This window comes from Schistocerca piceifrons, chromosome 2 (genome assembly GCF_021461385.2).
Source record: "Schistocerca piceifrons isolate TAMUIC-IGC-003096 chromosome 2, iqSchPice1.1, whole genome shotgun sequence".
In the NCBI taxonomy this organism is placed as follows: domain Eukaryota; kingdom Metazoa; phylum Arthropoda; class Insecta; order Orthoptera; family Acrididae; genus Schistocerca; species Schistocerca piceifrons.
In genome coordinates this window covers 795,997,376-796,021,600 of record NC_060139.1, presented here as the reverse complement: position 1 = coordinate 796,021,600, position 24,225 = coordinate 795,997,376, and the positions used below count along the sequence as shown (strand labels likewise).

The following is a 24,225-nucleotide window of genomic DNA, read 5'->3' as shown; positions in this document are numbered from 1 at the left end:
CTGACTTTAATCCATGATGTAAAACTGCCTGGATCTTTTAACAGTGGCAGGTGGAGGGGAGCTTACAATCCTGACCTAATTTTTGGTGGCACGAGCATCAGCCAACAATGTGTAAAACCTGTCTGCTCCCCAATACCCAACTCACAGCATGGACCAATAATGTGGCAATTATTTGTTGTTATAATACCTCAGAAGGTATCTTTCCGGAGAGGGTTTAATTTTAAGAAGGCTGATTGGTCAAGATTTGCGGAATTGCATAACATTGAAGTATCTTATACAGAACCAATACCCAAATGCTATGACAACTTCACAGCAGCTGTAAAGAGATGTTCGAGAATGTCTATTACTCACGGCTGTTGAACATCTTATATCCCCGGGCTTACTTCAGACCAAGTCACCCTACGAGTGAAATACAGCTACCTATCTGAAGAAAACCCTTTCAGTGAAGCAACTGTGGAAATAAGGAACAAGCTTATTTCCTCTATAAGGGAGACAAAAAAGGATAAGTGGATAAAAACTATAGAAAACTTGGATCTGAAAAGAGACAGCCATAAAGCTTGGCGACTTCTGAGACGCCTAAACAATGATCCGACTAAGACCATTACACACCATAATATCACTGCCAAGCAAAGAGAATATCAGTTACTGATGAACGGGAAGCCAACACACAAATCACAAAAACCGAAATTGCACAGAGAAGAGCAAGAGGAGAGTAATGACCTTACATCATCATTCACCATGGAAGAATTACAGAAGGCTATCAAACAACGTCAAAACGGCAAATCAGCTGGCTTGGATGATATACGAACCGAGCAAATCAAACACTTCGGCTTAAATACAAAGAAATGGATTCTCCTTTTTTTTGATAACTGTGTACGCAGGAACCAGATTCCAAAGATATGAGATATGGTGGAAGAGTCGAATGATTGCTTTGCTGAAACCTGGCAAAGAAGGAAATGATCCAAAGAATTTTAGACCAGTTGCACTACTTTGTCATCTTTACAAATTGCTGGAAAGACTGATTTTGAATCACCTATCAGCTGCAATTGACCCTTCACTTACACCTCAGCAATCTGGATTTCATCGAGGTAAAAGCTGTACTGGATAATTGCTAACTTCCACAGTTTATAGAAGATGGCTCTGAAGCTCGGAAGGTGATAGGACTGGCATTTGTCAACTTATCAGCGGCATATGATATGGTCAATCACTAGCTACTGCTAGTCAAGGTCTACAATCTGACCAAAGATTTAGGTCTAACCAGACTCATCACCTCCTTTCTGCAGAATTGCAGGTTCTTCGCCAACTTTCAAGGACAGTATAGTCGATGGAGACTACAGAAGAATGGCCTCCTGCAAGGAAGTGTTTTGGCTCCAATTCTGTTTAATACATACGCAAACGACTAACCTATAGCCCCAAATACCAGGAGCTTCTTATATGCTGACGACCTCGCTCTAGCCACCCAGAGCACAGATTTTGAATGAGTAGAGAACAGCCTCATGAATGCCCTTGGAGATCTATCCAGATACTAAAACACAAACCAGCTTAAACCATACCCTTCAAAGACCAAAGTGTGTGCTTTTCATTTGAGAAACAAGGAACCACTCACAAGTTGAAAATAGTATGGTTGGGGTTTGAACTGGACACTACGAGACTCCAAAATTCCTAGGAGTGACACTTGATAGATCTCTCACTTTCAAAAAGCACTGCATGAAATGCAAGTTGAAAGTCTCCACCAAGAACAAAATCCTATGGAAACTGGCCAGATCACAGTGGAGTAGTCAACCTGAAACAATTTGAACATCTGCAATGGCACTACGCTATTCTGTGGCAGAATACCTGTTTGGTGTAATTCAACTCATGCCAAACAGGTGGACGTAGCTCTCAACGAAACCTGCACAATTATAGCAGGTTGCTTGAAATGCACTCCAGTCATATGGCTTTACCACCTAGCAAGAATAGTACCACCACCTGTTCGAAGTGAGATAGCTGCGAACAAGGAAAGAAAGGCAGTGGAACAGGAAATTACCTATCCTCTGTATGGGCATGAACCGCATCCGCAACAACTGAAGTCAAGGAAGAGTTTCCTCAGGACATCAAAGTAACTTAGAACCACTGCTGAAAAAACCAGGTTACAACTATGGAGGGCTACGACCTACCTTCCCCCTGGTTAGAAAAAGAGTTGTTGAAGCTTTACCTCCAGGCTATGACAGGGAATGGACAACTTGGAAGTCCCAGAATAGACTGAGATCTGGAGTTAGAAGATCAAAAGCTAACCTGTCAAAATGGGGATACACTGATCCAAATGATACTCGGTGTGACTGTGGAGAAGAACAGACAGTCCAGCACATGCTTTGGTGTCGATTGTGTACAGAAGATGACCTTCAACAAGCAACAGAAAATACTCTGGAAGTTTAGGAAAGGTTTGAAATTATGCTTCAAGTCTGTTGTAAGTCTGTAAGTTCTCACATAATAAAAACACAAGATGAATATAAACAGGGTAATATTTGCTCCATTTTAAGCAAAAGCTAGTTTTTCATGCACCTCAATGTTTATGAGGTCATATCTTCTGAACTGTGTGTCATACAATGATATTACTTTGCAGATACATTCCGCGGTATGTGTGGATCCTGTCTGCACACTGGTGTTGGGAATAGTGTTAGTAGTAAAGAAATAATAAATTATGATGTTATGCCTGGTGCTGATGCTTGATTGCATGAACAACAAAAATGTAGTAAGAGCGTTTCAGGGTTTCTCTTCAAAATGACATATGTATGATATCTGTAGAATGTTTGTTTCTTGTGCAAATTGAAAGTGTTTCCGGACTTTATGTACACCCTGTAGGAAATCATGGCCTAAGGGGAAAGAAAGAGAGATCAGAAGTGTATGAGAGGTTACGTTACAGATGGAGCCTAAAAATTAAATGGACTGGTAAGTCAGGAAATGAAGAGGTTCTCTACAAAACTGGTGAGCAAAGGAATATGTGGAAGTGCCAACTAGAACGGAAGTATGACAGGACATGTGTTAATACCTAACTTCCATGGTACTGGATGGAGCTGCAGAGGACATAAACTGTAATGCTAGACATATAGCATGTAATTGAGAATGTTAAGTGTGTTGCACTGAAATTGGCATGGAAGAGGAATTCATAGCAGACCACTTCAAACCAGTCCGAAGACTGATGGGAATAAAAGCCCACAGCTTTAATTATTTTAGTTTCTATAATTTCTGAAATACTTCATACGAATGCTGGGTTGCCTTCTCCAACAGACTCACAAACTACTCTTTTCTTCAACTGTCTCAAACTGAACTAGCGCTCTGGCTTTGATAATCTCATTATTGATGAGACATGAAACTTTCATGATCTTATTTTCTGTTCTTTTGACAGAAAATGTATCCACATTTTAATTTTTTGAAAATAATACTACTTGACTATGCTTTACAATATGTTAGCAAAACTGAACTACAACTACATTCTTACAAATGTTGCTACATTTCCATCACTGATTACTGAAAAGCTATTATGAATTACTGTTTGTAAAGCGAAAACCACCAAACTAAAAGTTATGCTTTTGCTACATGCTATTAGAAGGGGCTACCCAAAAGCCAACATGCACTTACCGAGCGACCTGAAGACATGCACCAGGAAACTGTGAATACCTTCAGGTATGGCTGTGGCTCTCCTCTTGCTAGCACTTGCCGGCTGAAGAGGTTGTTGCTGCTTTCGCTTAAAGCTGCTGGCCCTTGTGTTCCGAGGCTGCAAGCTTGAGAACACCCGTTTACTGCTCTTGAACTGTTGTGAAAAGAATTCTTCTAGTTTATAGAACATCTTGAGCAAGTCTGCTGTTGTTGATTTGGAAATCATGAGCTGCAGCTGATCCCAACCGAGATCCCCATGCATGAAAATCATTGCAGGTCTGAAAAAAATGGTAATTGTAATAATGTCATTTTATGTAATGTAATATCTCTTAGTACATTAAAGACTACACAATCTGCATTTCAAAATTCCAATGAAAATTACCTTTTATCAAGATAGGGTAGGAATGTTGTGTTTACTCCAACAAATATGATGGCCTCTGTTAATATCTACACTGTTCTGTAAATACCAGGAACACACACACACACACACACACACACACACACACACACACACACTCTCTCTCTCTCTCTCTCTCTCTTTGAAATTATAACTGGAGAAACTGTACTAATTTTTTATGAAAATGCAGTTCAAAACAAGCCCTAAGGTAGTGATGCACAGCTTTCATAAAAGCAAAGGAACTAAAATTATGTGCTTTTATTTTATATATTTTGCACCAAAAAAAAGTGGTCCAACTTTTTCAGGAAAAGAAAGGCTGCTGGTTCTCTGCTGGTATTCTGAACGCAGAATGGTTAATAGCAAAGAGGTATACAATGAAATGTGGCTGAAATTTGGACAATATAAAATTAAAGATGTAGCTTTGTTTCTCTTAACAAATGTCCACAAATTCAAACAGTTCAAAATTATGAATGATTTAGCTGTGAAACTTAGTAATACTCAGAGCTAGCAACATGATATTCATGTTGTTGTTATATTTAAATAAATAAATGTTTATAAGTGGTGTATTGTTCTTTTGAATTAACAACTGTAGCTTGTACATGACATTTTCTATTGCTGTAATGACATGATGACAGTAAAATTATTATTATTGCAGCAACTGTCACTGAACCACAGTACAGACTTCAGATTAGTTGCAGATGCAGGCAGTGGATATTAGTAGTGGAACAAAAATAGCTGTCAAAACCAATGTATTAAACATGACACAGCCAATGCTAAGATTTGGACAAATATGGCTCTTATTATTAGTTATAATTTCTTGCATCTACAGATACATTTACATTCCATAATAAATCATATAATGTGTAGTGCTGTGTTTGGTACTAACACTGTTTCCTCACCACCATTCCACACTGATCAGCCAGAACATTATGACCACCGACCTATTATCAATATAAACCCCTCCAGGATATAGCGGCATCACCTGGCTACGAATGACTGCTAATCATACACAAACTTGGTGCATGTAGTATCAGTGAGCATGCTATTTGTGTGTAGAATGGGGCAGTCATTCAATCTATCTGAGTTTGACTGAGGGTACATTTTGGTGGCCCGGAGGCTTGGCAACAGCATTTCGGAAACTGCACGACTTATTGGGGGTTTGAGGAGTGCTGTGGCAAGTGTCTTTAACACATGATGAAACCAAGGTGAAACCACTTCCACACGTTGCGAGGTTGGGCAGCCACCTCTCGTTACAGACGGTGGAGGTTGTGCAGACTGGAAAAACAGGACAGGTGGTGAACTGTGGTGGAACTAATATCAGACTTTAATGCTTGGCATAGTGCAAATGTGTCTGAATACACAGGAACCAAACACTCCTAATGATGGGGCTCCACAGCTGACAATCCATGCATGTGCAAATGACATCAGCAACTATAGCTGAAATGGGGACGTGACCATCAGCATGGGAAGTTGGTGCAGTAGCAGAGTATTGCATGGTATGATGAATTCCAACACCTTCTTCATCATGCTGATGGGAGGGTGTGAATCCATTGTCTTCCAGGGGAACAGCTCCTTGACACCTGTACCGTCGTATGGAGACAAGCTGGTGGCGGCTCCATTACACTCTGGGGGGCATTTGTGTGGGCACCCATGGGTCCAGTGGAGCTCGTGCAAGGCACCATGACAGCCAAGGAACATCACACACTGGTTGTAGACCACATACACCTGTTCATGAAAATCATGTTTCCTGATGGCCATGGCATCTTTCAACAAGAAAATGCATCATGTCACAAGGCCAGGAGTGTGATGGAGTGGTTTGCAAAACAATAATTGCTAGTTCCAACTGATTTACCAGCCCCCAACTTGCCTCATCTGGGATGTTATTGAATATGGCATCAGAGCTCACTGCCCCCTTTCTGAAATTTATGGGAATTAGGTGACTCGTGTGTGCAGATGTGGTGTCAACTCCCTCCAGCGACCTACCAAGGCCTCACTCCTTCCATGCCACAACGTATCGCCACTGTTCTCCATGCTATTAGGCCAGCTATTATGTAGGTGGTCATAATGTTCTGGCTGATCAGTGTAAATCAGCCTTTGGCAACCAATACATTTCCTAATTTTTGTAACATTGTTAATGCCTACAGAATATGTAAGTAGTTCTTAAAATTACTTAAGCCATCAGATTCATAGAATTTTAAAGCAATTCCTCACAAGTTCACTTGTTCTTTATGTTTCTTTCTGAAAATCTCTCTAAGATGACAAAATAAATCAGTTGAGAATTAGGAAACTTTTACCTAAAGTTATTAAATTTCTTCCACTACGCACAAATGATACAAGAAAAACAACCAACAGTCCATTATGGACTGCAGGCATATCTTTCAAATTACTTGTTTTTCAGAAAAGCTGCATTTTTCTGAATCATAAAAATGAAATATGATTGACTAATTGTCCTTTATAATTACAAGATTCACTATGCAACTAACTTTGTACTGTTTTTAATTTTAATAGTCTGATCACTGACTGTAGTGATTTGTCACTGATATTACATATAAAGAATGAAAGCACTTCACAAATACTTGCATTTTCAGCATTCACATGAATCACTACCCTTCTAGTTTGAAACCTTTAGGTGACCACTACCACACAAACACAGCACTATCTTCTCTTTGAGAGTCACTGACAGAAATCCTAACATTTCTCTGAAGCTCAGCCAATCTTTGTTTCTGGTAATGACAGTTACTGTCTTGCATAGACAGAATCCAAGGTGAAATTATGAACTGGGCACAATTTTCTGTAAGCATCTCTTTTCATTGCCAAACAATTGATTGGAGCCACATCAAAAGCCTCTTGAAGTCACAAAATATTGCAACAATTCAAATGTCATTACATGTTAGCTTCTGGGTGTTGGGAAGAAATAAATGTAGTTTTTACATGACAAATGCTCCAAAGTATGGCTGACTCTGACAAAAGTGACATTTAGTCTCATGGAAACTCATCAAATTTAAGCATGAACTCAATTTCACAATTCCTAACCAAACTAATTTAGTGATATACACTTAGAGCTTTAGTGATAGATTTAGATAAATAAACATGCATTTTCTTTGAAAATGGGAATCGCCTGTTCTCTCTTTCAGTCATGAAAGATGCTCCAGAGAGTTAGTCCAAAAAATGGCTAATAGTAGTAGTAGTAATAGTAGTAGTAGTTGTATGCTCCATGCACAAAACTTAAGGATGACAGTAGCTTTTGCATGATGTGTCACAGCCAAGTGCATATTTCTATGAAACCTGGACCATGCGTAGAAAGAAGTGATACAGTACAGCAGGTAACTGAAGAAAATAAGCAATGAGACAACCAGGAATTACACTTTTCTTCAAAGATAATAATTATCAATGGAATCACTGCATGAAGGATCCATTGGAAATTACAAAAGATAGGACATGGGTTCTTAATAGGGTGTATCACCACGGACGGTAACACACGCTCTGAAATTTGCGTTCTTGCTGGCCAGAAGATGGTAGGACATTGGTGCATGTAGACATGCTGCAATACATCTCCCCAATACATTCCACACATGCCTGATAGGATTTAGTCAGAGGAAAGGGCAGGCATTCGTGAAATATCCTCTCATTCCGAGTGCTCCTCCACCTGCACTGTTCAATGTGGTATCACACTGTCATTTAAATGAATCTGTACTATAGTGTCGTCCGTTCAACAGTAGACGATGAAACATCATTGTTTCACGAATCATTTTATACCATTCATATTTTGACAATTTTCTTTGAAAATTGCATCTCTTTGTACATTATAGGCGCTGTTTGGATTATTATGTTGTTTAGCGACTATTATTTGAAATTTTATTTATTTTTTTCCTATTATATTGTGTAAGTCCATTCCTTTCATTCTTAACTTAAGAAATTGTTAAGTATCCGGTGAACCTGGATTTGTTTCTTTAGTCAGCAACAGTCAGATAGTTACATATTTAACATTGCCCAAATCACAAAACTTCATTACCAAAAATTATGCTTAAGAATATACATGTATTTATGCTCTAATTAGTACTTTCCTTATAACCGTAAACTCAGATTTGCTGTAAAGTTACCTTACAAACTCTGTGCAGTGACAAAGTGTGCTATCTTTGTTTACTGTAATATAACTTTGGCTAGAAAGTCTTTGGGAAGCAGTTGGAGGTGATCAGCCATAGGAAGCCAAGTCTGTGACTTATTTCTATGTTAGATGATGTCAAAATTGTCTTGTGAGCTGCCTACAGCCACAAGCACCTTTATCAAGAATCTTAACATTTGCAATGCTTCAGTATGAGAAGAAATATAAATCCAGTCACACTTAAAAGCAGTGTTTAATTTGAAAATGATCATTTTTAAACAGTGTCATTTATTATGAAACTGAGGAGAATCATATTATTGTCAAAGTTCAAGAACAGATTATGATAATCCATCATTAACAAGTTAATGTTTTTTTCATAAACCTTATGAGACCAGGGCCTCTGGAGGGGTTATACCCAGAATTTTACTGGACAAAGAACTGAGGCAATAATATCTGGGAAAAAAAGGATGAGAGAGAACTGTCAACACACTCATCTATCTAGATTTTATTATTTCGGTGATTACTGAACTAAAAGGGGTTGTTAGACTATCCACAAAAATGAAGTCGGGGCCGAATGCATCCCTGAAAAGATGTACATGGGGAAGGTAGGTGTACAGTGTCACAAGGATGCTGACTGGGGAGTGTACCACGTTCAAAAGATCTGGGGTCAGTATGCCTTTGCAACATTATGCCTTCCCACACTACAGCACATGGACCACCAAAATGAGCATGTTCGACAATGTTCCTGGATGCATTACATGTTCTCACTTCTTGTCATATGAAGTTATGTCCAGAATCAGTACTCAGACTGAATCTGCTCTCATCTGAAAAGAACACAATCCCACTCTTTGTTGGTCCAGTCCCCATGCTCTTGGCATAATTACAAACAGTGTCGTATACGTGATGGTTTCAACGGGACAAAACATACTAATCCACTCCCATGTAGTCACTGTGCCACTGTGGAGCATGGGATTGTGTGCCTTGATGTCCTGTTAAATGTGGTTGGAAGTGGACCTGCAGTTTGCCTTGGGTTCCTTCCTGCCTGTTGCACAATGTAGCAGTCATCTGCTGCTGTAGCTGATTGTGGTCAACCACTTCCTCTCCTTTGGCCAGCAGTGCCTGTGGTACGGAACACTCTTCACGCATGTGTAAGCAATACCAAACTGCTGGGCTACACCTGTCACCACTTTTCCCTTCTTCCAGTTTCACAATGTTTCTTCTCCATGTGAAGTCATCTAAATATTGTCTCTGGGGCATGTTGGAAGAAAGACCACCACCACAGGGCAACATACTGCTCGCTAATAGACACACACTTACTTTTCCCTTTCTTTCAGGTGCCTCATGTTGCAGGGCCACCTCCATTTGGCACTACAGTTTCGCTGACATCACGCCATGTGATGTCCGACTTCTTGTGCACAACTGGGAGACCTCTGACAACATGCTTCAGCACTTTAATTCATTTCCACCAAGTTGTGAATATGTTATGTTACTTTATCTATCTTGTCCTCAAGTTGTGCAGAGCAGTGTAGCAGTCATATTACATGTAATTGTAATCATGGAAGGTGTAATAGGACTAATAATACAAGATGACAAGGATAATAGCAGATCAATTGAAACAGATCGAACATAATGAAAACTTTTGGCTCTTTTTCTGTGACAAAGAAGGTCATTGGTGTGAGAATGGAAAAGTATATTCCATGAAAATACTGTGCAGAATAAGGTGTAGGTAGCTGTTGCAATGTTAGAATATTGATAGTAGCAGGAATAAACAGAAATAAAGAAAAATAAATATACAAATACTGAAAAAAAGCATACAAAAATTATCATAACAATTTAATATGTATTGGTCAATTCTTGTTACCAGACGTGAATGAATGAATAAGATAGTAAATGATGTTAGTTACTTCCTTAGGGAGAAAGGGTGTAGTTCCTCATAACAGGTGGGTGCCTCTCAACTTGTAGTCTGAGTGATGTGACCCTCTTTTCCACAATTCCTCTCCGAGTATGGAACTAACAGTTCTGAAAGCTAGGAGAATTGTTTTTTCTTTTCACTTCTGTACATGTTTATTGGCAATATCAGAATGTTACCTCAGTTAGGTGCATCTACATCTACTTTTACATACACACTCCACAAATCACCATATGGTGTGTGGCGGATGGTACCCTGAACCACTACCAGTTATTTCCTTTTCTTGTTCCACTCACAAATAGGGTGAGGGAAAAATGGCTGTATATATGCCGACATATAAACCCTAATATCTCTAATTTTACCTTAGGAGTCCTTATGCGGAATGTACATTAGTGGCAGTAGAATCATTCAGCAGTTAGCCTCAAAAGTTGGTTCTCTAAATTTTCTCTCTAATGCTCATTGAAAAGATTGTTGCCTTCCCTCTGCTGACTCCCATTTGTGTTCCCGAAGTATCTCTGTAATACTTGTGTGCTGTACGAACATACCGGTAGCAAACCTAGCAGCCTGGCTCTCAACTGAAATACCGACTATTGCAATTTTACAGTCTTCTCAAGTAAATTCTCCTCCAGATATGATACTTTTAAAATTATTAGTTCTATATAATGCTTGTAGGGAGTGATCAATATCTGCAATTGTGTGATAATATTCTTCCAAAGGGGGGCTACCATTGCAAAGTTATTAGTATATGTCAGTTTTGTATGTTCTCTGATCTGAGTGTTGAAATGGCTTCCTGTGTGACCTATTCAAAAATTTCGGGCATCTGGTGTACTCAAAAGTTTCAGCACCTGGCCCATTCAAAAGTATAGATCTCTGATCTGGGACAACTACAGTCTACTTTTCTTTGTTGTTTCGCAAATCAAGTTACTCAGCGTATGGTCAAAGAAGACTAATGTTTGAATGACTTGACTTTTTACAATTTAGGAATTTTATTTTTCTTTGATAAATTTCAAATTTGTGCTACAGCTTAAAATTTGTCATTTTCCACTTCTAAAAAGTTGCTGCTTTGATTGGTTTCATTAACCGACAAAATTCTATTAAACTGTGTAGGCCATTTAATTGAGCATAAATTATCTACATGCATACTCTTCACACCATTGTAAAAAACCCTGGCATCAGACATTCTTCTGGGTTTGTTACCACATTGTGAAACATAAAATTCCGACATTTTGGTGACTATTGCAAGACGCCTTTCTCAGGATGTATTGCTAACTGCTGAATGGGTGCTAGTTTAATTACTTATATACTATGGAGAAATGCTATCATTTGACCCGAGGATGAAAGGGTTTTAGGTATTCTTTTATTGGTCTTTGCATTGCATATGTTAATGGCAGAAATAGGTGTTTTCCATTGCAGTTTCCTTTATTTCTTGTCATTGGTGGAAATCGGTGAATAGAAAACTGAGTGGTGACTGCAGCTTAGCACTGTTTACTAACTGCCTAGTATCAGCTACAGCACATCAGATTCTGCCTATCCTTCACTGCTGTGGCCTACCGCACGCCTGTTGCTTTGCCAGAGCTGTCCTTCTGCACTGCTGGCAGCCAAGATGCTGGGAGTCAGTACGCATCTCCTCTACTCATGTTGTCAGGTTGCTTGGCTCTTTCTATAGTCTCCCTGATCTTGCCCCTCAAGCTAAATGGCTGTTTTGCCAGTATTTGGGCCTCTTGAAATTCAATCTTCATCCTGCACTGTTCCTAGTGTTCTGCCACTGCTGATTTGTTGTATTGTTTGAAACGGATATATCTCTTGTGTTCAGATAACCTTGTGCTTATTGGATGCCCAGTCTCGTCTACATACATCAGTCCACATTCGCACCTGATTTCATAAAATACAGTGGCATGAAACTTGTCAATTGTATCTTTTGTCGAGCCCAGAATGTCTTTTATCTTGTTGTTGCTATGAAAAATTGGCTTAATACCTGCCCAATGGAGAATTTTGCCCAGACGTTCAGTGACCCCTTGTACATATGGTAGTAGGATGTGTTCTGTGCTTTGTTCTGCATTTCCCTATTGTCCTCCTCGTTTGGCACCATAGTTTTATGTATCATCCTAATGTCGTAGCCATTAGCTCCAAAAATGGACCTGAGATTCTGTAGTTCAGCTTTGAGATTGTTTCATTGCTGATCCTGCAGGCCCTCTTACTTAAAGTTCTATGTGGCCAGATGACAAAGGTGTTGTCAAGATGTTGTATCCAGCATTCTGGGTGTAATGGTGCAGACTGGAGGGCTGTTTCTTTGAGCACCTGCATAAAAATATCTGCCACGACAGGCGGTAGAGGGGAACCCATAGCTACACCATCCATCTGCTCACAGAAATCCCCTTTCCACCTGATGTCAATAGCACCCTCAGCACCAACCAGCAGCATCAGTGCCTGTGTCTTATTTATTACAGAACTCACATTTAAATGATTCACAAATATGTCACTACATCAATACTATCTTGTTGGAAATGAATCTCGTCTTGATACTTAATATAGTCATAGGGCAGTGCCAATTAATTCTGGTAACTTCTAAATGTTCACATATTAATTTCTTTAACTTATTCTTTGCAACATCAGATGTCTTGTTAATGGATGTTTTACTATATAAATTGGAAATATAAAATGCGATGAATTAACCATTCACTGTAATCTTAACATCTTTAATTTTAGTCACCAATTCCTTTGTATTGTGCATCTGGGTTCGTGACAGTAATTGGCCAACCTTGTACACTACTTTTCCGGTTTTTGTATTGTAACCTGAGTAAGTGTGACCTAGAGTACTTTGTAGCACTCTTAAATCTTTTTAGGTGTGCTCTGAATAGAGTCATCCTGATGGGTAGAAATATTACTACTGATAAGTTGCTGTTAAATGGTGGGGTAGGAAGACAATAACTTCAAAAATAACTGTCATCAACTGGATCAGTATTACATGCTGATTACCGAGATGAGGTGAAAGGGACAGTCATTAAAATGATTTAGTGAGGCAGGACAGGCAAAAGAGAAAAAGATAAAGACATTAGAGAATCATGAAGAAACAAAGAAATAAAATTAAGAATTGAGTAAATTTTAAAAGAAATACAGCATAGAAGACAAAAAACTGAAGCACTGGCAGTAAGAAAGGAAGAGGGTATATAAAAGATTACATAATTAAATTACCCACACTACTAAACTTGTAACTATTTAAATACTGTTAGCTTCAGTGTTCAGTACTGACATAATTATCATTAACTTGCATTTCGGTTAAACTTCTGCCATTCTCAGATGCACGTTTATTAATTACACATTATTTTGCACCTGAAAGATGGTAGCAGGATGCCAAAATATGCCATGTTACCAAAATGATTTAAGCAACAATTTCTGTTTTTATAAAAGAATGACCTACTTTAAACATTTCTTTTGGACACATCTTATGGTAACAGTAGTTGTTTTTCTGCAGTGTATTATGGTAATGATTCTGAAGTACATTGACTTTATGCTTAACTTTCAAAACTTTATTTTACTTCTGCTATTGTTTCATACGTCTGGGACTGTAACTCAGTCATTAATCTTCATTTGCCTTTAAGTTTTTAATTGAGTGTTGGCAATGATCAGTGAGTGAAATGAGAACAGATACACATCTGATAGCTTTGAGACTAATATAGTCGCTTCCTCTACAAAATGCCGGTATGCTGTATAAAATGTAAATTCGCTACAAGCTATGATGATCTTTTATGTATAAAATATGAAACAGTACTCTCATAATATATCAAAAATATCATGAAATATGAAACAGTACTCTCATAAAATATCAATACATCATTATGTAATAAGAATCTAACTTGTTCTAATGTGTAATAAATCAGATAGATTATAATTGATACCTGCGTGTTGGACTAAATGCCTCTGTTTTTCTGCTGTGGTTCAGTTTCCATTCATCCCGCAATGATACTGTAAGAGAGCTCACTCTCGACATGAGAATACCAGTTCCCATATAATCTAGACGCAGTTCCAGCGCAAACAGCTTCAGGCCAATTGTGTGGTCTGGTTCTGTTCCTGGATCTTCTCTTATGTGTACTGTTGACAAATAATTGCAAATAAGTATGAACAGTTCTGAAAGCTAATTTAACAAAGAATTTTACTGATTTCATGTTTGTGCAAAAGTAGCATCTACTTCAAAGAATAAGTATAGTGTGATTCAAAATTTCAGCACATCATTGTCATCATGCTTTGCACGAACTCTCTGGTGCCAGTTTCTGTGTCACATTCTTATCCCTTCAGCTCTCTTATCCCAAGCACCTGCTGTCCCTCTACGTCATTTTAGCCATCCTTCCTTAATCCTCCCTCCCTCCCTCTCACAGACTCCTTTCTTCCACTGCCCACTGTATGTGACACAACCCCTCACCCAATCAAGCTGCAGAACTCAGCCACTGCACAATGTATTCAGCTGGAACAATGTAGCCACATGTTTTTGCTGCTTCTCAAAGGTGATTTATCTGATTTGGACCTTGATACGTCTGATGTGGAGGAAGAGATTGAAAATGCTCGGCAGCAGGACCCTACTACACTGGATGTACAGTTTCTTCAAGGAATGGACCTTGATATGGTTGAAATTCTGGACCTTCAAGCCAATGATGAAGATGATGTTTCCTTAGCTTCCAGATTACTTGCTGAGCCACACCTTGCACCAAGTCATTCAGCTCAGAAAATTCAGTGTGATACACACCGGGATCTTCGGTGGAGAATGAAGGACATTGAAGAAGTGGGCACATCATGTAATGCAGTCTTTTCTGACCCTCCAGGAGATGAACTGACACCTTTGCAGTATTTCAGAACAATGTGTAGTGATGACATTATCCAGAACCTAGTCGAGCAATCTAATCTATACTACACACAGAAAAGAGGTGCATCTTTAGATACAAATGTTGGTGAAATAGAAAAGTATATAGGGATAAATATCCATCAGGTGTTGTGAAAATGCCTAGTTACAGAATGTACTGGGCAGAGGCTACAAGATTTTCTCCAATAGCTGACTCAATGCCTAGAAATATGTTTGATAAGCTAAGAAATTATTTACATGTGAATGACAACACTAAAATGAAACAAAGAGAGGACCCCGATTATTACAAGCTTTCAAGGTGAGACCACTTGTTGACAAAATCAAACAAGGATTTTCATTTACTGAACCTGAGGAATATCATTCAGTGGATGAATTAATCATTACTTTCAAAGGTCATTCATCCCTGAAACAGTATGTAAAAAGCAAACCACACAAGTGGGGTATAAAATTTTTGCCTGTGCTGGTTCTAGTGGAATTGTGTACAATTTTGAAATATACCGAGGGAAAGGAACTGTACATAATGATACTGGTCTTGATATAAGTGGTGATATTGTGATAAGGCTTGTGGAAAGACTGCCAAAATATAAAAATTTTAAAGTGTTTACAGACAACTGGTTCACCTCTTACAATCTTATTTCTGCCCTGAAAAACTATGGCATTTTGGCTGTTGGAACTGTTAGACCCAAAAGACTTCAAGACTGCAATCTAAAAGCAGACAGTGAGCTGAAAAAGCAGGGACGAGGATCATACGATTATTGAACTGAAACAGAAAGGAACATCATAGCGCTGAAGTGGTATGATAAAAAAAAGTCTGTCGTTCTTGCATCATCATACAAAGGAGTAAGTCCAGTAGAACCAGTGAAACGTTGGTCAGTGGGAGAACGAAAATATATTGATGTTCCAAGGCCAGACATTGAAAGAGAATGTAACCGTTCGATGGGAGGAGTTGATCTGCACGACATGCTGGTTGCTTTGTATAGGAGTAATATTGGTGTGAAAAAGATTTTATCTAAGGATCGTATTCCACCTCCTTTACATGTGTGTTGTGAATGCGTGGCTCCTATACCGCCAACATTGCAGACCAAGAGGAATTACCAAACACATGTCTCTGTTGATTTTTCGGTCTGATGTAGCTCATGGACTACTAAAAGCAGGAGATATTTTGGTAAGAAGACGAGGATGGCCATCAGATGACAGTCCATCGCCTACAGTTGTGAAGAAACGAGCCCCATTGGTTCCCAGCTCAGTTGATGATGTAAGGTATGACAACATTGGACACTGGCCACAGCATGTAGAAAACAAACAGAGATGTAAATTGTGCATTACAGCATATTCTCGAATGTAATGCATCAAATGTAATAAACCTCTTTGCTTTACCAAAGACAGGAACTGTTTCTTAAATGTTCATGTAAAGTAACAAACATGCTGTAAAAAAACATAAAATTGTCCTGAAATGCAAGTTGCATTATTGTATGTACTAATTTTTCTTTAATAAACTGCATCAAATTGTGTAATTAAAATATTCATTCACGTTCCATTACCAAGCACTGTGAAGCACTGACTGAAGGAAACAAATTCTGCCCAATGATGCCATATGGAGTCATCCCAAATTTTCCTCCAAAAACAAAATAATAACAAAATTTCTTATAAATATATATTATTCCAATCATTATGTAGGGAAATACGCGAAAAAATATTTTTTCCCACAAGTAAATAAAAGTTGGGCTGGAAAGGGTACAGAAAATGATCACCCTTATTTCAATGGATTGTTGGAAATAGAGATACTCAAATCTGGAAAAACAGTTACAGGAGTTTGTTGTGCAAGTACCTTTGTTATTGGGATACTGATGGTTAGACCAAATCACTCATATTTACAAGAGAGACAATTTACAGATGGTTGCAGCTCTGCAGGTGTATGAGCTGGAGAAGCATTGTCTGCATATTGCAGTGCACTTATCTGAGTGAGACTTAATCAACTTTTTAGAATAAAGGCTGCACTGCTTAAATAATCCTCTATCAAACATGTGTTGTTTACAGAGTGTCAAAATATGGCTGGAAGGTACAGGGCAAACAAAGTTGGCGCAAGGACACATCCTCATTAGAGCCCGTTAGTAATGGGGAAATTACCATATGTTCCATTTTGTTATAGTACTTGTCCAGACATGTCATCATGGAGAACCTGAATCAGTTAAACACATAGTGGAAACATTTTAAGGCTTTCCACACAGCTCATGTAGGCACCATATCAAAGGCCTTTTCTAGTTTATAAAATGATAATATTAAAGGCTTTTGTTGGTCCCTGCAGCTGTCACACACAGATCATATCAATAGTATCCCTGGAAGTGAGAAATCTGCACTGAGATTTTGGAAGTACACATTCAGAAAAAGTATGGACGTAACTGAAAAAATTTCTGGAAAAAAATTTTCCAGTCATGGAGAGCAATGATAGGCCACTGTTATTACAACAGATGGTTCGGTCACTTTTTTAAAAAAAATCTGACAATTACTGGGTTCTTCAAGTCAGCTTAGAGTTTGCAAATTTGAAGAAATGGGGAAAAAGAGTCTAATTTTCAGAGGTAAGCCATCTCTTTGAGTGATCTCCACAAGGGGCGCTATCAGCTCCGGGTGCTTTTCTCGGTTTCCTGCTATTTAAAGCATTGCTTCAGTCTTAAAATGTTGATGGGACTGCCAGCCAATGTTGTGCTGAAAGTTGTGGGGCATGTTTGAGAATGTTTTCTGCAGCAGCAGAATGACAGTTGAAGGGTGGGATGAAGTGCTGTATTCAGCGACTCAAGATGTCATGTCAATGAGGGTGGTCGTAATTTATGCAGCTTTCAGGGTTCCTAATAATGGATGGACAGGTCCATGTATCTCTTTTATTAAAGTGTCAAAACTCTACCAGACCCTGACAAATGATAGGCTCTGGAGTTCCTAGGGTTTTTGTTGGCACCATTTGTGTTCTTATTTCTGTTTACCATTTGCACGTGACCTCTTGGAAATGTATTTTCTTTTCCAAGGAGAATGGATCTTGAGAATGAAATAAATAAGCAATGCAATTGACACTTGAGTCTTAATCACTTCATTACTGATATCAAACCAGGAATATACCTTCTTTGCACTGAAACTAAAGATATGGTCTGTAGTGTTTTCTTTTCTTGTCAATATTTTAATAGAGGTATAGTAAATAATTGCTACAAATTGTCAACAATTCTTAGCATATAGTTACAGTTTCCTAATAAAACAAATACTCACTGTATGTATCAATTTTACTCAGCTCTATTGTACCACCTACAATTCCTCCTTTGGCATCCAGACTGGAACCGCCAAGTCCAAACCCAATATACATATTTTTATGCCCATTACTTCCAATTGACAGACGTCCCTCTGATTTAAAATCTTTGGTTAGCCACCTGTAAAAATATTTTTCAATCTTAAACAACTGTATTAGGGTATACAAATTAATATGTTTTTATAATATATATGTTACAGGATTATTTACTAATGGTACTGGAATAGTACTTCAGTTATGCTACTTTTACATCATTTTAATTTCTTACATTACATTGCCCATTACATTCCCCATGTTCATATGGACATTAAGTTTGGTGAAGTTCACAGCAAATAATACGAGTGTTTCCCAAGCAGCTCCTTGTTTTTGGTCAGATGGACTTGGAGAGTCAGATTTTGCATGAACATTGCCTGCCTCTGAAATAAGCATCGAACAATAATTTGTAACATTAAAATTCATGTATTTTTTTAATAAAAGAAATTTTCAAGTGTTTGACACTTATTATGACTAATGAAGTCTTTATAAGGAAATGAAGTTTCAAAATATGTCTATAATCAAACACAGGCATGAAAATTTTTTGTTTATGGCCTGTAACATACAAGAAAGATGGATACGTGATAATTGTTGGAAGACTGGAGGCCACAAAGCTATCAGGAATTACAGTGATAAGAGGTAAGCTACTAAGAAGTTTGGGTCAAGGGAGTTGCTGCAGAATAGGATGGGAGGAACCGAAGGTTAACTGTCTCAGAAACAGAAGATCATTAACTGTCAAAGTTCTTTTATAAAGGAAAGTGCCATATATGTGGTACCCAACAGCAAAACCTCACTTACACTATACTTTTGTGATCTAGCTTTTTACTGGAACTGAACTGGACTAAGTTTTGAGATTGCTGTTCCACTGCTTGGCGTTGTACTATCTGGATTATTCTCTTGGTGTGTTTACACTTCACGAAGATGCAGCATGGACTGGAATTGTGAACTATCAAGTGATTATAGAGTGTGGTTTGAAAATTTTAGCCGGCCGCGGTGGTCTAGCGGTTCAGGCGCTCAGTCCGGAACCGCACGACTCCTACGGTCGCAGGTTCGAATCCTGCCTCGGGCATGGATGTGTGTGATGTCCTCAGGTTAGTTAGGTTTAAGTAGTTCTAAGTTCTAGGGGACTGATGACCTCAGAAGTTAAGTCCCATAGTGCTCAGAGCCATTTGAACCATTTTTTTGAAAATTTTACGCAACAAGATGAATCAATCACATTTTACATCTGTGTCACATTGTAGTTGATGTAATAGAAAGAAGGTTACAGGACACTCATGATCATTCATAAACTTAGCCAAATATGACTGTAGATAAAATTCTGACAGGAAAAGTGGAAGTTAAGTGGACAAAGTTGGCTATAAACGTACACAGTTGAAAAGACGATTTCTTGTACTGGTGCCTGTTGATTAATTTCTTGTACTGAGCATTCTTATACACAAATAAGAAACACTACAGAAATTATGTAACATTAAGTGGATATCTGTTGTTGTTGTGGTCTTCAGTCCTGAGACTGGTTTGATGCAGCTCTCCATGCTACTCTATCCTGTGCAAGCTTCTTCATCTCCCAGTACGTACTGCAGCCTACATCCCTCTGAATCTGCTTAGTGTATTCATCTCTTGGTCTCCCTCTACGATTTTTACCCTTCAAGCTGCCCTCCAATACTAAATTGGTGATCCCTTGATGCCTCAGAACATGTCCTACCAACCGATCCCTTCTTCTAGTCAAGTTGTGCCACAAACTCCTCTTCTCCCCAATCCTATTCAGTACCTCCTCATTAGTTATGTGATCTACCCATCTAATATTCAGCATTCTTCTGTAGCACCACATTTCGAAAGCTTCTATTCTCTTCTTGTCCAAACTAGTTATTGTCCATGTTTCACTTCCATACATGGCTACACTCCATACATATACTTTCAGAAACGACTTCCTGACACTTAAATCTATACTTGATGTTAACAAATTTCTCTTCTTAAGAAACGCTTTCCTTGCCATTGCCAGTCTACATTTTATATCCTCTCTACTTTGACCATCATCAGTTATTTTGCTCTCCAAATAGCAAAACTCCTTTACTACTTTAAGTGTCACATTTCCTAATCTAATTCCCTCAGTACCACCCGACTAAATTCGACTACATTCCATTATCCTCATTTTGCTTTTGTTGATGTTCATCTTATATCTTCCTTTCAAGACACTGTCCATTCCGTTCAACTGCTCTTCCAAGTCCTTTGCTGTCTCTGACAGAATTACAATGTCATTGGCGAACCTCAAAGTTTTTATTTCTTCTCCATGGATTTTAATACCTACTCCGAATTTTTCTTTTGTTTCCTTTACTGCTTGCTCAATATACAGATTGAATAACATTGGGGATAGGCTACAACCCTGTCTCATTCCCTTCCCGACCACTGCTTCCTTTTCTTGCCCCTCGACTCTTATAACTGCCATCTGGTTTCTGTACAAATTGTAAATAGCCTTTTGCTCCCTGTATTTTACCCCTGCCACCTTCAGAATTTGAAAGAGAGTATTCCAGTCAACATTGTCAAAAGCTTTCTCTAAGTCTACAAATGCTAGAAACGTAGATTTGCCTTTTCTTAATCTAGCTTCTAAAATAAGTCTTAGGGTCAATATTACCTCACATGTTCCCATATTTCTACGGAATCCAAACTGATCTTTCCCAAGGTCGGCTTCTACCAGTTTTTCCATTCATCTGTAAAGAATTCGTGTTAGTATTTTACAGCCGTGACTTATTAAATTGATAGTTCGGTAATTTTCACATCTGTCAACACCTGCTTTCTTTGGGATTGGAATTATTATATTCTTCTTGAAGTCTGAGGGTATTTCGCCTGTCTCATACATTTTGCTCACCAGATGGTAGAGTTTTGTCAGGACTGGCTCTCCCGAGGATGTCAGTAGTTCTGATGGAATGTTGTCTACTCCTGGGGCCTTGTTTCGACTCAGGTCTTTCAGTGCTCTATCAAACTCTTCACGCAGTATCATATCACCCATTTCACCTTCATCTACATCCTCTTCCATTTCTATAACATTGCCCTCAAGTACATCGCCCTAGTATAGACCCTCTATATACTCCTTCCACCTTTCTGCTTTCCCTTCTTTGCTTAGAACTGGGTTCCCATCTGAGTTCTTGATATTCATACAAGTCGTTCCCTTTTCTCCAAAGGTCTCTTTAATTTTCCTGTAGGCAGTATCTGTCTTACCCCTAGTGAGATAAGCCTCTACATCCTTACATTTGTCCTCTAGCCATGCCTGCTTAGCCATTTTGCAGTGGATATCTAATGAATTATTATTTAAAAACAAGTGCAACACTCTTTGAATATATTGTAATAATTAATATTAAAAACCATCTTTGCTGCATTTCACACAGGTAGGGCGTCATCAGGATATCTAGAAGTACAATGAAAAATGGATATACTAAATAACCAAGTGTGGTCCTACCCTGAGCTACTATACCAAAGTGTGAAAACCAAAAACTCAGATATGCAAGATGTAAAGGACACGAAAGAATGTAAAAACTGTTATAATAAATACCAAAAAGCACTCATCAATTACGCCTAAAATAGCTGCTAAACAAATGTGAAAAACATCATAAAATATGACATAAAAACCATGAAGACTGAGCCGTGGCGCAGCTGGCACCAGTGTTCTCACACTTAGAATTGCATTGCTGCCATCGATTATAGGGTCATCATCTTTGCCTTCAGCAATTCAGGCTGGTGGTCGGGTGATTAACGGAGAGAGAAAAGAGACAGTGGACTGGATATTTGCAGCGTCGGAGGTGGCTTGTTGACGTTTACCGTGAAGCCTGTGGTACAACGCCTGCATGCTATGGGCAAGGTCAGTGAGACATCCTGGCAGTGACTTGATGGGACCTCGGGTTTGTTATCGCGGTGGTGCACTGTTGTGTTTTGGTACTTTTCTGCTGTGAGGGCATGTATAGGTTCTTGTTACCGGCCATTGAAATTGAGATGCGTTACGGCAGGAGGAGGAAATGTGTGATGCTCGCCGCTGTTGCATGTGAAAATGCTTCGTCTGACTTGTGTCTGTGCAGGAAATTATGTGAAGAAAATAGCTGATACCACGGCAACGTCTTGCTCTCATGTGTTGTTGAATATATTTCGGAATTACTGAATGGTGAAGATATCCCACATGTAAAGCAAATGAAGCCATTTGTGCCATACTAAGGTACTGTTTTATTCTGCTTAAATCTGTGTGTCAGTTATATGTGCATTTATATGCCCTTCTTTAGTTGCTGAAGTTATAGAAGTGTGTAAACAGAGAGCTATGTGGAAAGGGATGTAAAGTTGAAACCCTTCCAATAAGTGAATACACTCGAACTCTGTATTACTAAAGGTGCCTTTCGAAACCAGCACCTATCTTAGGTAATAAGTGTTATTCGGAGGTTGTCATGGTACTGTAAGTAATTATTATACATAAAATTGTTTATTGTGATTATAATAAATTGGAGATGTAAGGTCGGTTGTGTGCCGCTGTAAATTACTATTGTCTACTCTGTGTGGCAGCCTAGCATTGTCAGTGGCTTCAATCGTTCCTGTCATATTTCGAGTTTTGTATTCACGGGTTTGCTTAAGCTGACACTGTAAGTTGAGTTGTAAGACCTATGAACAGGCAAGTCAAACTGTGTATTCTATGAGCTCAAGACAATATTCTATTACGTGGTACCTTAGTTTGTTATAGGTTAGAAGTATTTTATGTGTTGTTAATATTCTGCTGTTTGCTTTGTCTAAAGAAGAGATAGTTCTTTGAAGTAGTCATTTTTATTTTATTAGTGTGTTATGCATTGTGCCTTTTCATGTTAATTGTTTTTAAGAAGCTACAAATGACTGTGTATGTTGCAGGTAGCTGAAACTGACATGTTCAAGGGGGTCACATCCTGACAGGGTTGATAGTGGCCCTTTTTACTACGGCACATCCAGCTATCCTCCTTCAGTACATTTGTCTCTCTTATATCATTACTACGTTTGTCGAGTGGAATTAGCGCTTACTGTAATCACCTTATATGTTGAAGTTAAATATCTCCCTTGCCAGGGCGTGAACCTTCGTGGATATAGTCATATTCTCATCTGTAAAGTCTGATAGTGTTATTCATTTGTCGTCGTCACATGTATGATTATTTATCCTGTTATATTTAATGTCAGTAAAATGTGTTAGCAAGGTCCGAATTGGGACGTTGTATTCTCCTCTTGTGGAAACAAATTTAAGTGATTTTATTCCTTTTTTAAGTAGCCTTTAGGTGCGTGCATTTTGCCTCCATGTTTGGTGTTTTTATGGCATCCATGTTAATAAAATTACTATAAAGGTTATTTTGGCAATGGAGGGTTTCGTGTATTTATTAGTTGCTAAGTGGATCCTAAGTGAAGTGCAGGAACCCTACCAGACCACATTCAAAAACACTAAGCATGACTCCAGAACAAACTGCAGGTGGCCAGTCGACAATCACATAGTGTACATACAGTACTGACAAGATCAGAAGCAACTGATTGTACTAGTAAAGATAACTATCGCTACATGGCACCAAATGCACGTACAAAGTTGTCACTGAAAAATCATAATTCTAGAGAAAAAGAAATTATCGTAAGTGGGCCACAAACAGGAAACAAATTGCATAAACATTATTATAGAAACCTGCACAATACCTGAGGCTTAGGGTTCATGTTTGCCTAAACATATTACAATGGAATAGAAAAGATTTAGCGACAGGAAGAAGAAATGTGGCAGAGGTGTGTAATACAATAAACAGAGTGGGGAACCTGACAAATACCATGAATATAACATAACAAGCACTATACAACACAATATACAAACCAAAAGGTACATAAGTGGTAGTAATTCTAAGAGAAATTTAAAATTTTTTGTACAGAATGACTAAAACTAAAAGAGTGCCTGTAATTGTCAAGAGTGTATAGCTCAAAACACAATTAGTTTAATCCTACAACAGGCATAAACTTCTGTTGTCATGAACAGGAACTTTCA

General features: G+C 38.5%; 1 protein-coding gene across 1 annotated transcript in view; it reads right to left on the bottom strand.

The window, feature by feature from the left end:
* The window catches only part of LOC124777437 (transmembrane protein KIAA1109 homolog), a 527,366-nt gene that overhangs the window by 42,991 nt on the left and 460,150 nt on the right, over positions 1-24,225 (bottom strand). Inside the window, exons 79-82 of the mRNA XM_047252842.1 lie at positions 18,454-18,601; positions 18,149-18,306; positions 13,941-14,133; positions 3,658-3,914 (exon numbers count right to left, since the gene is read on the bottom strand). Coding sequence (XP_047108798.1) covers positions 3,658-3,914; positions 13,941-14,133; positions 18,149-18,306; positions 18,454-18,601 — 756 coding nt within the window. The remainder of the gene's footprint in view (positions 1-3,657; positions 3,915-13,940; positions 14,134-18,148; positions 18,307-18,453; positions 18,602-24,225) is intronic.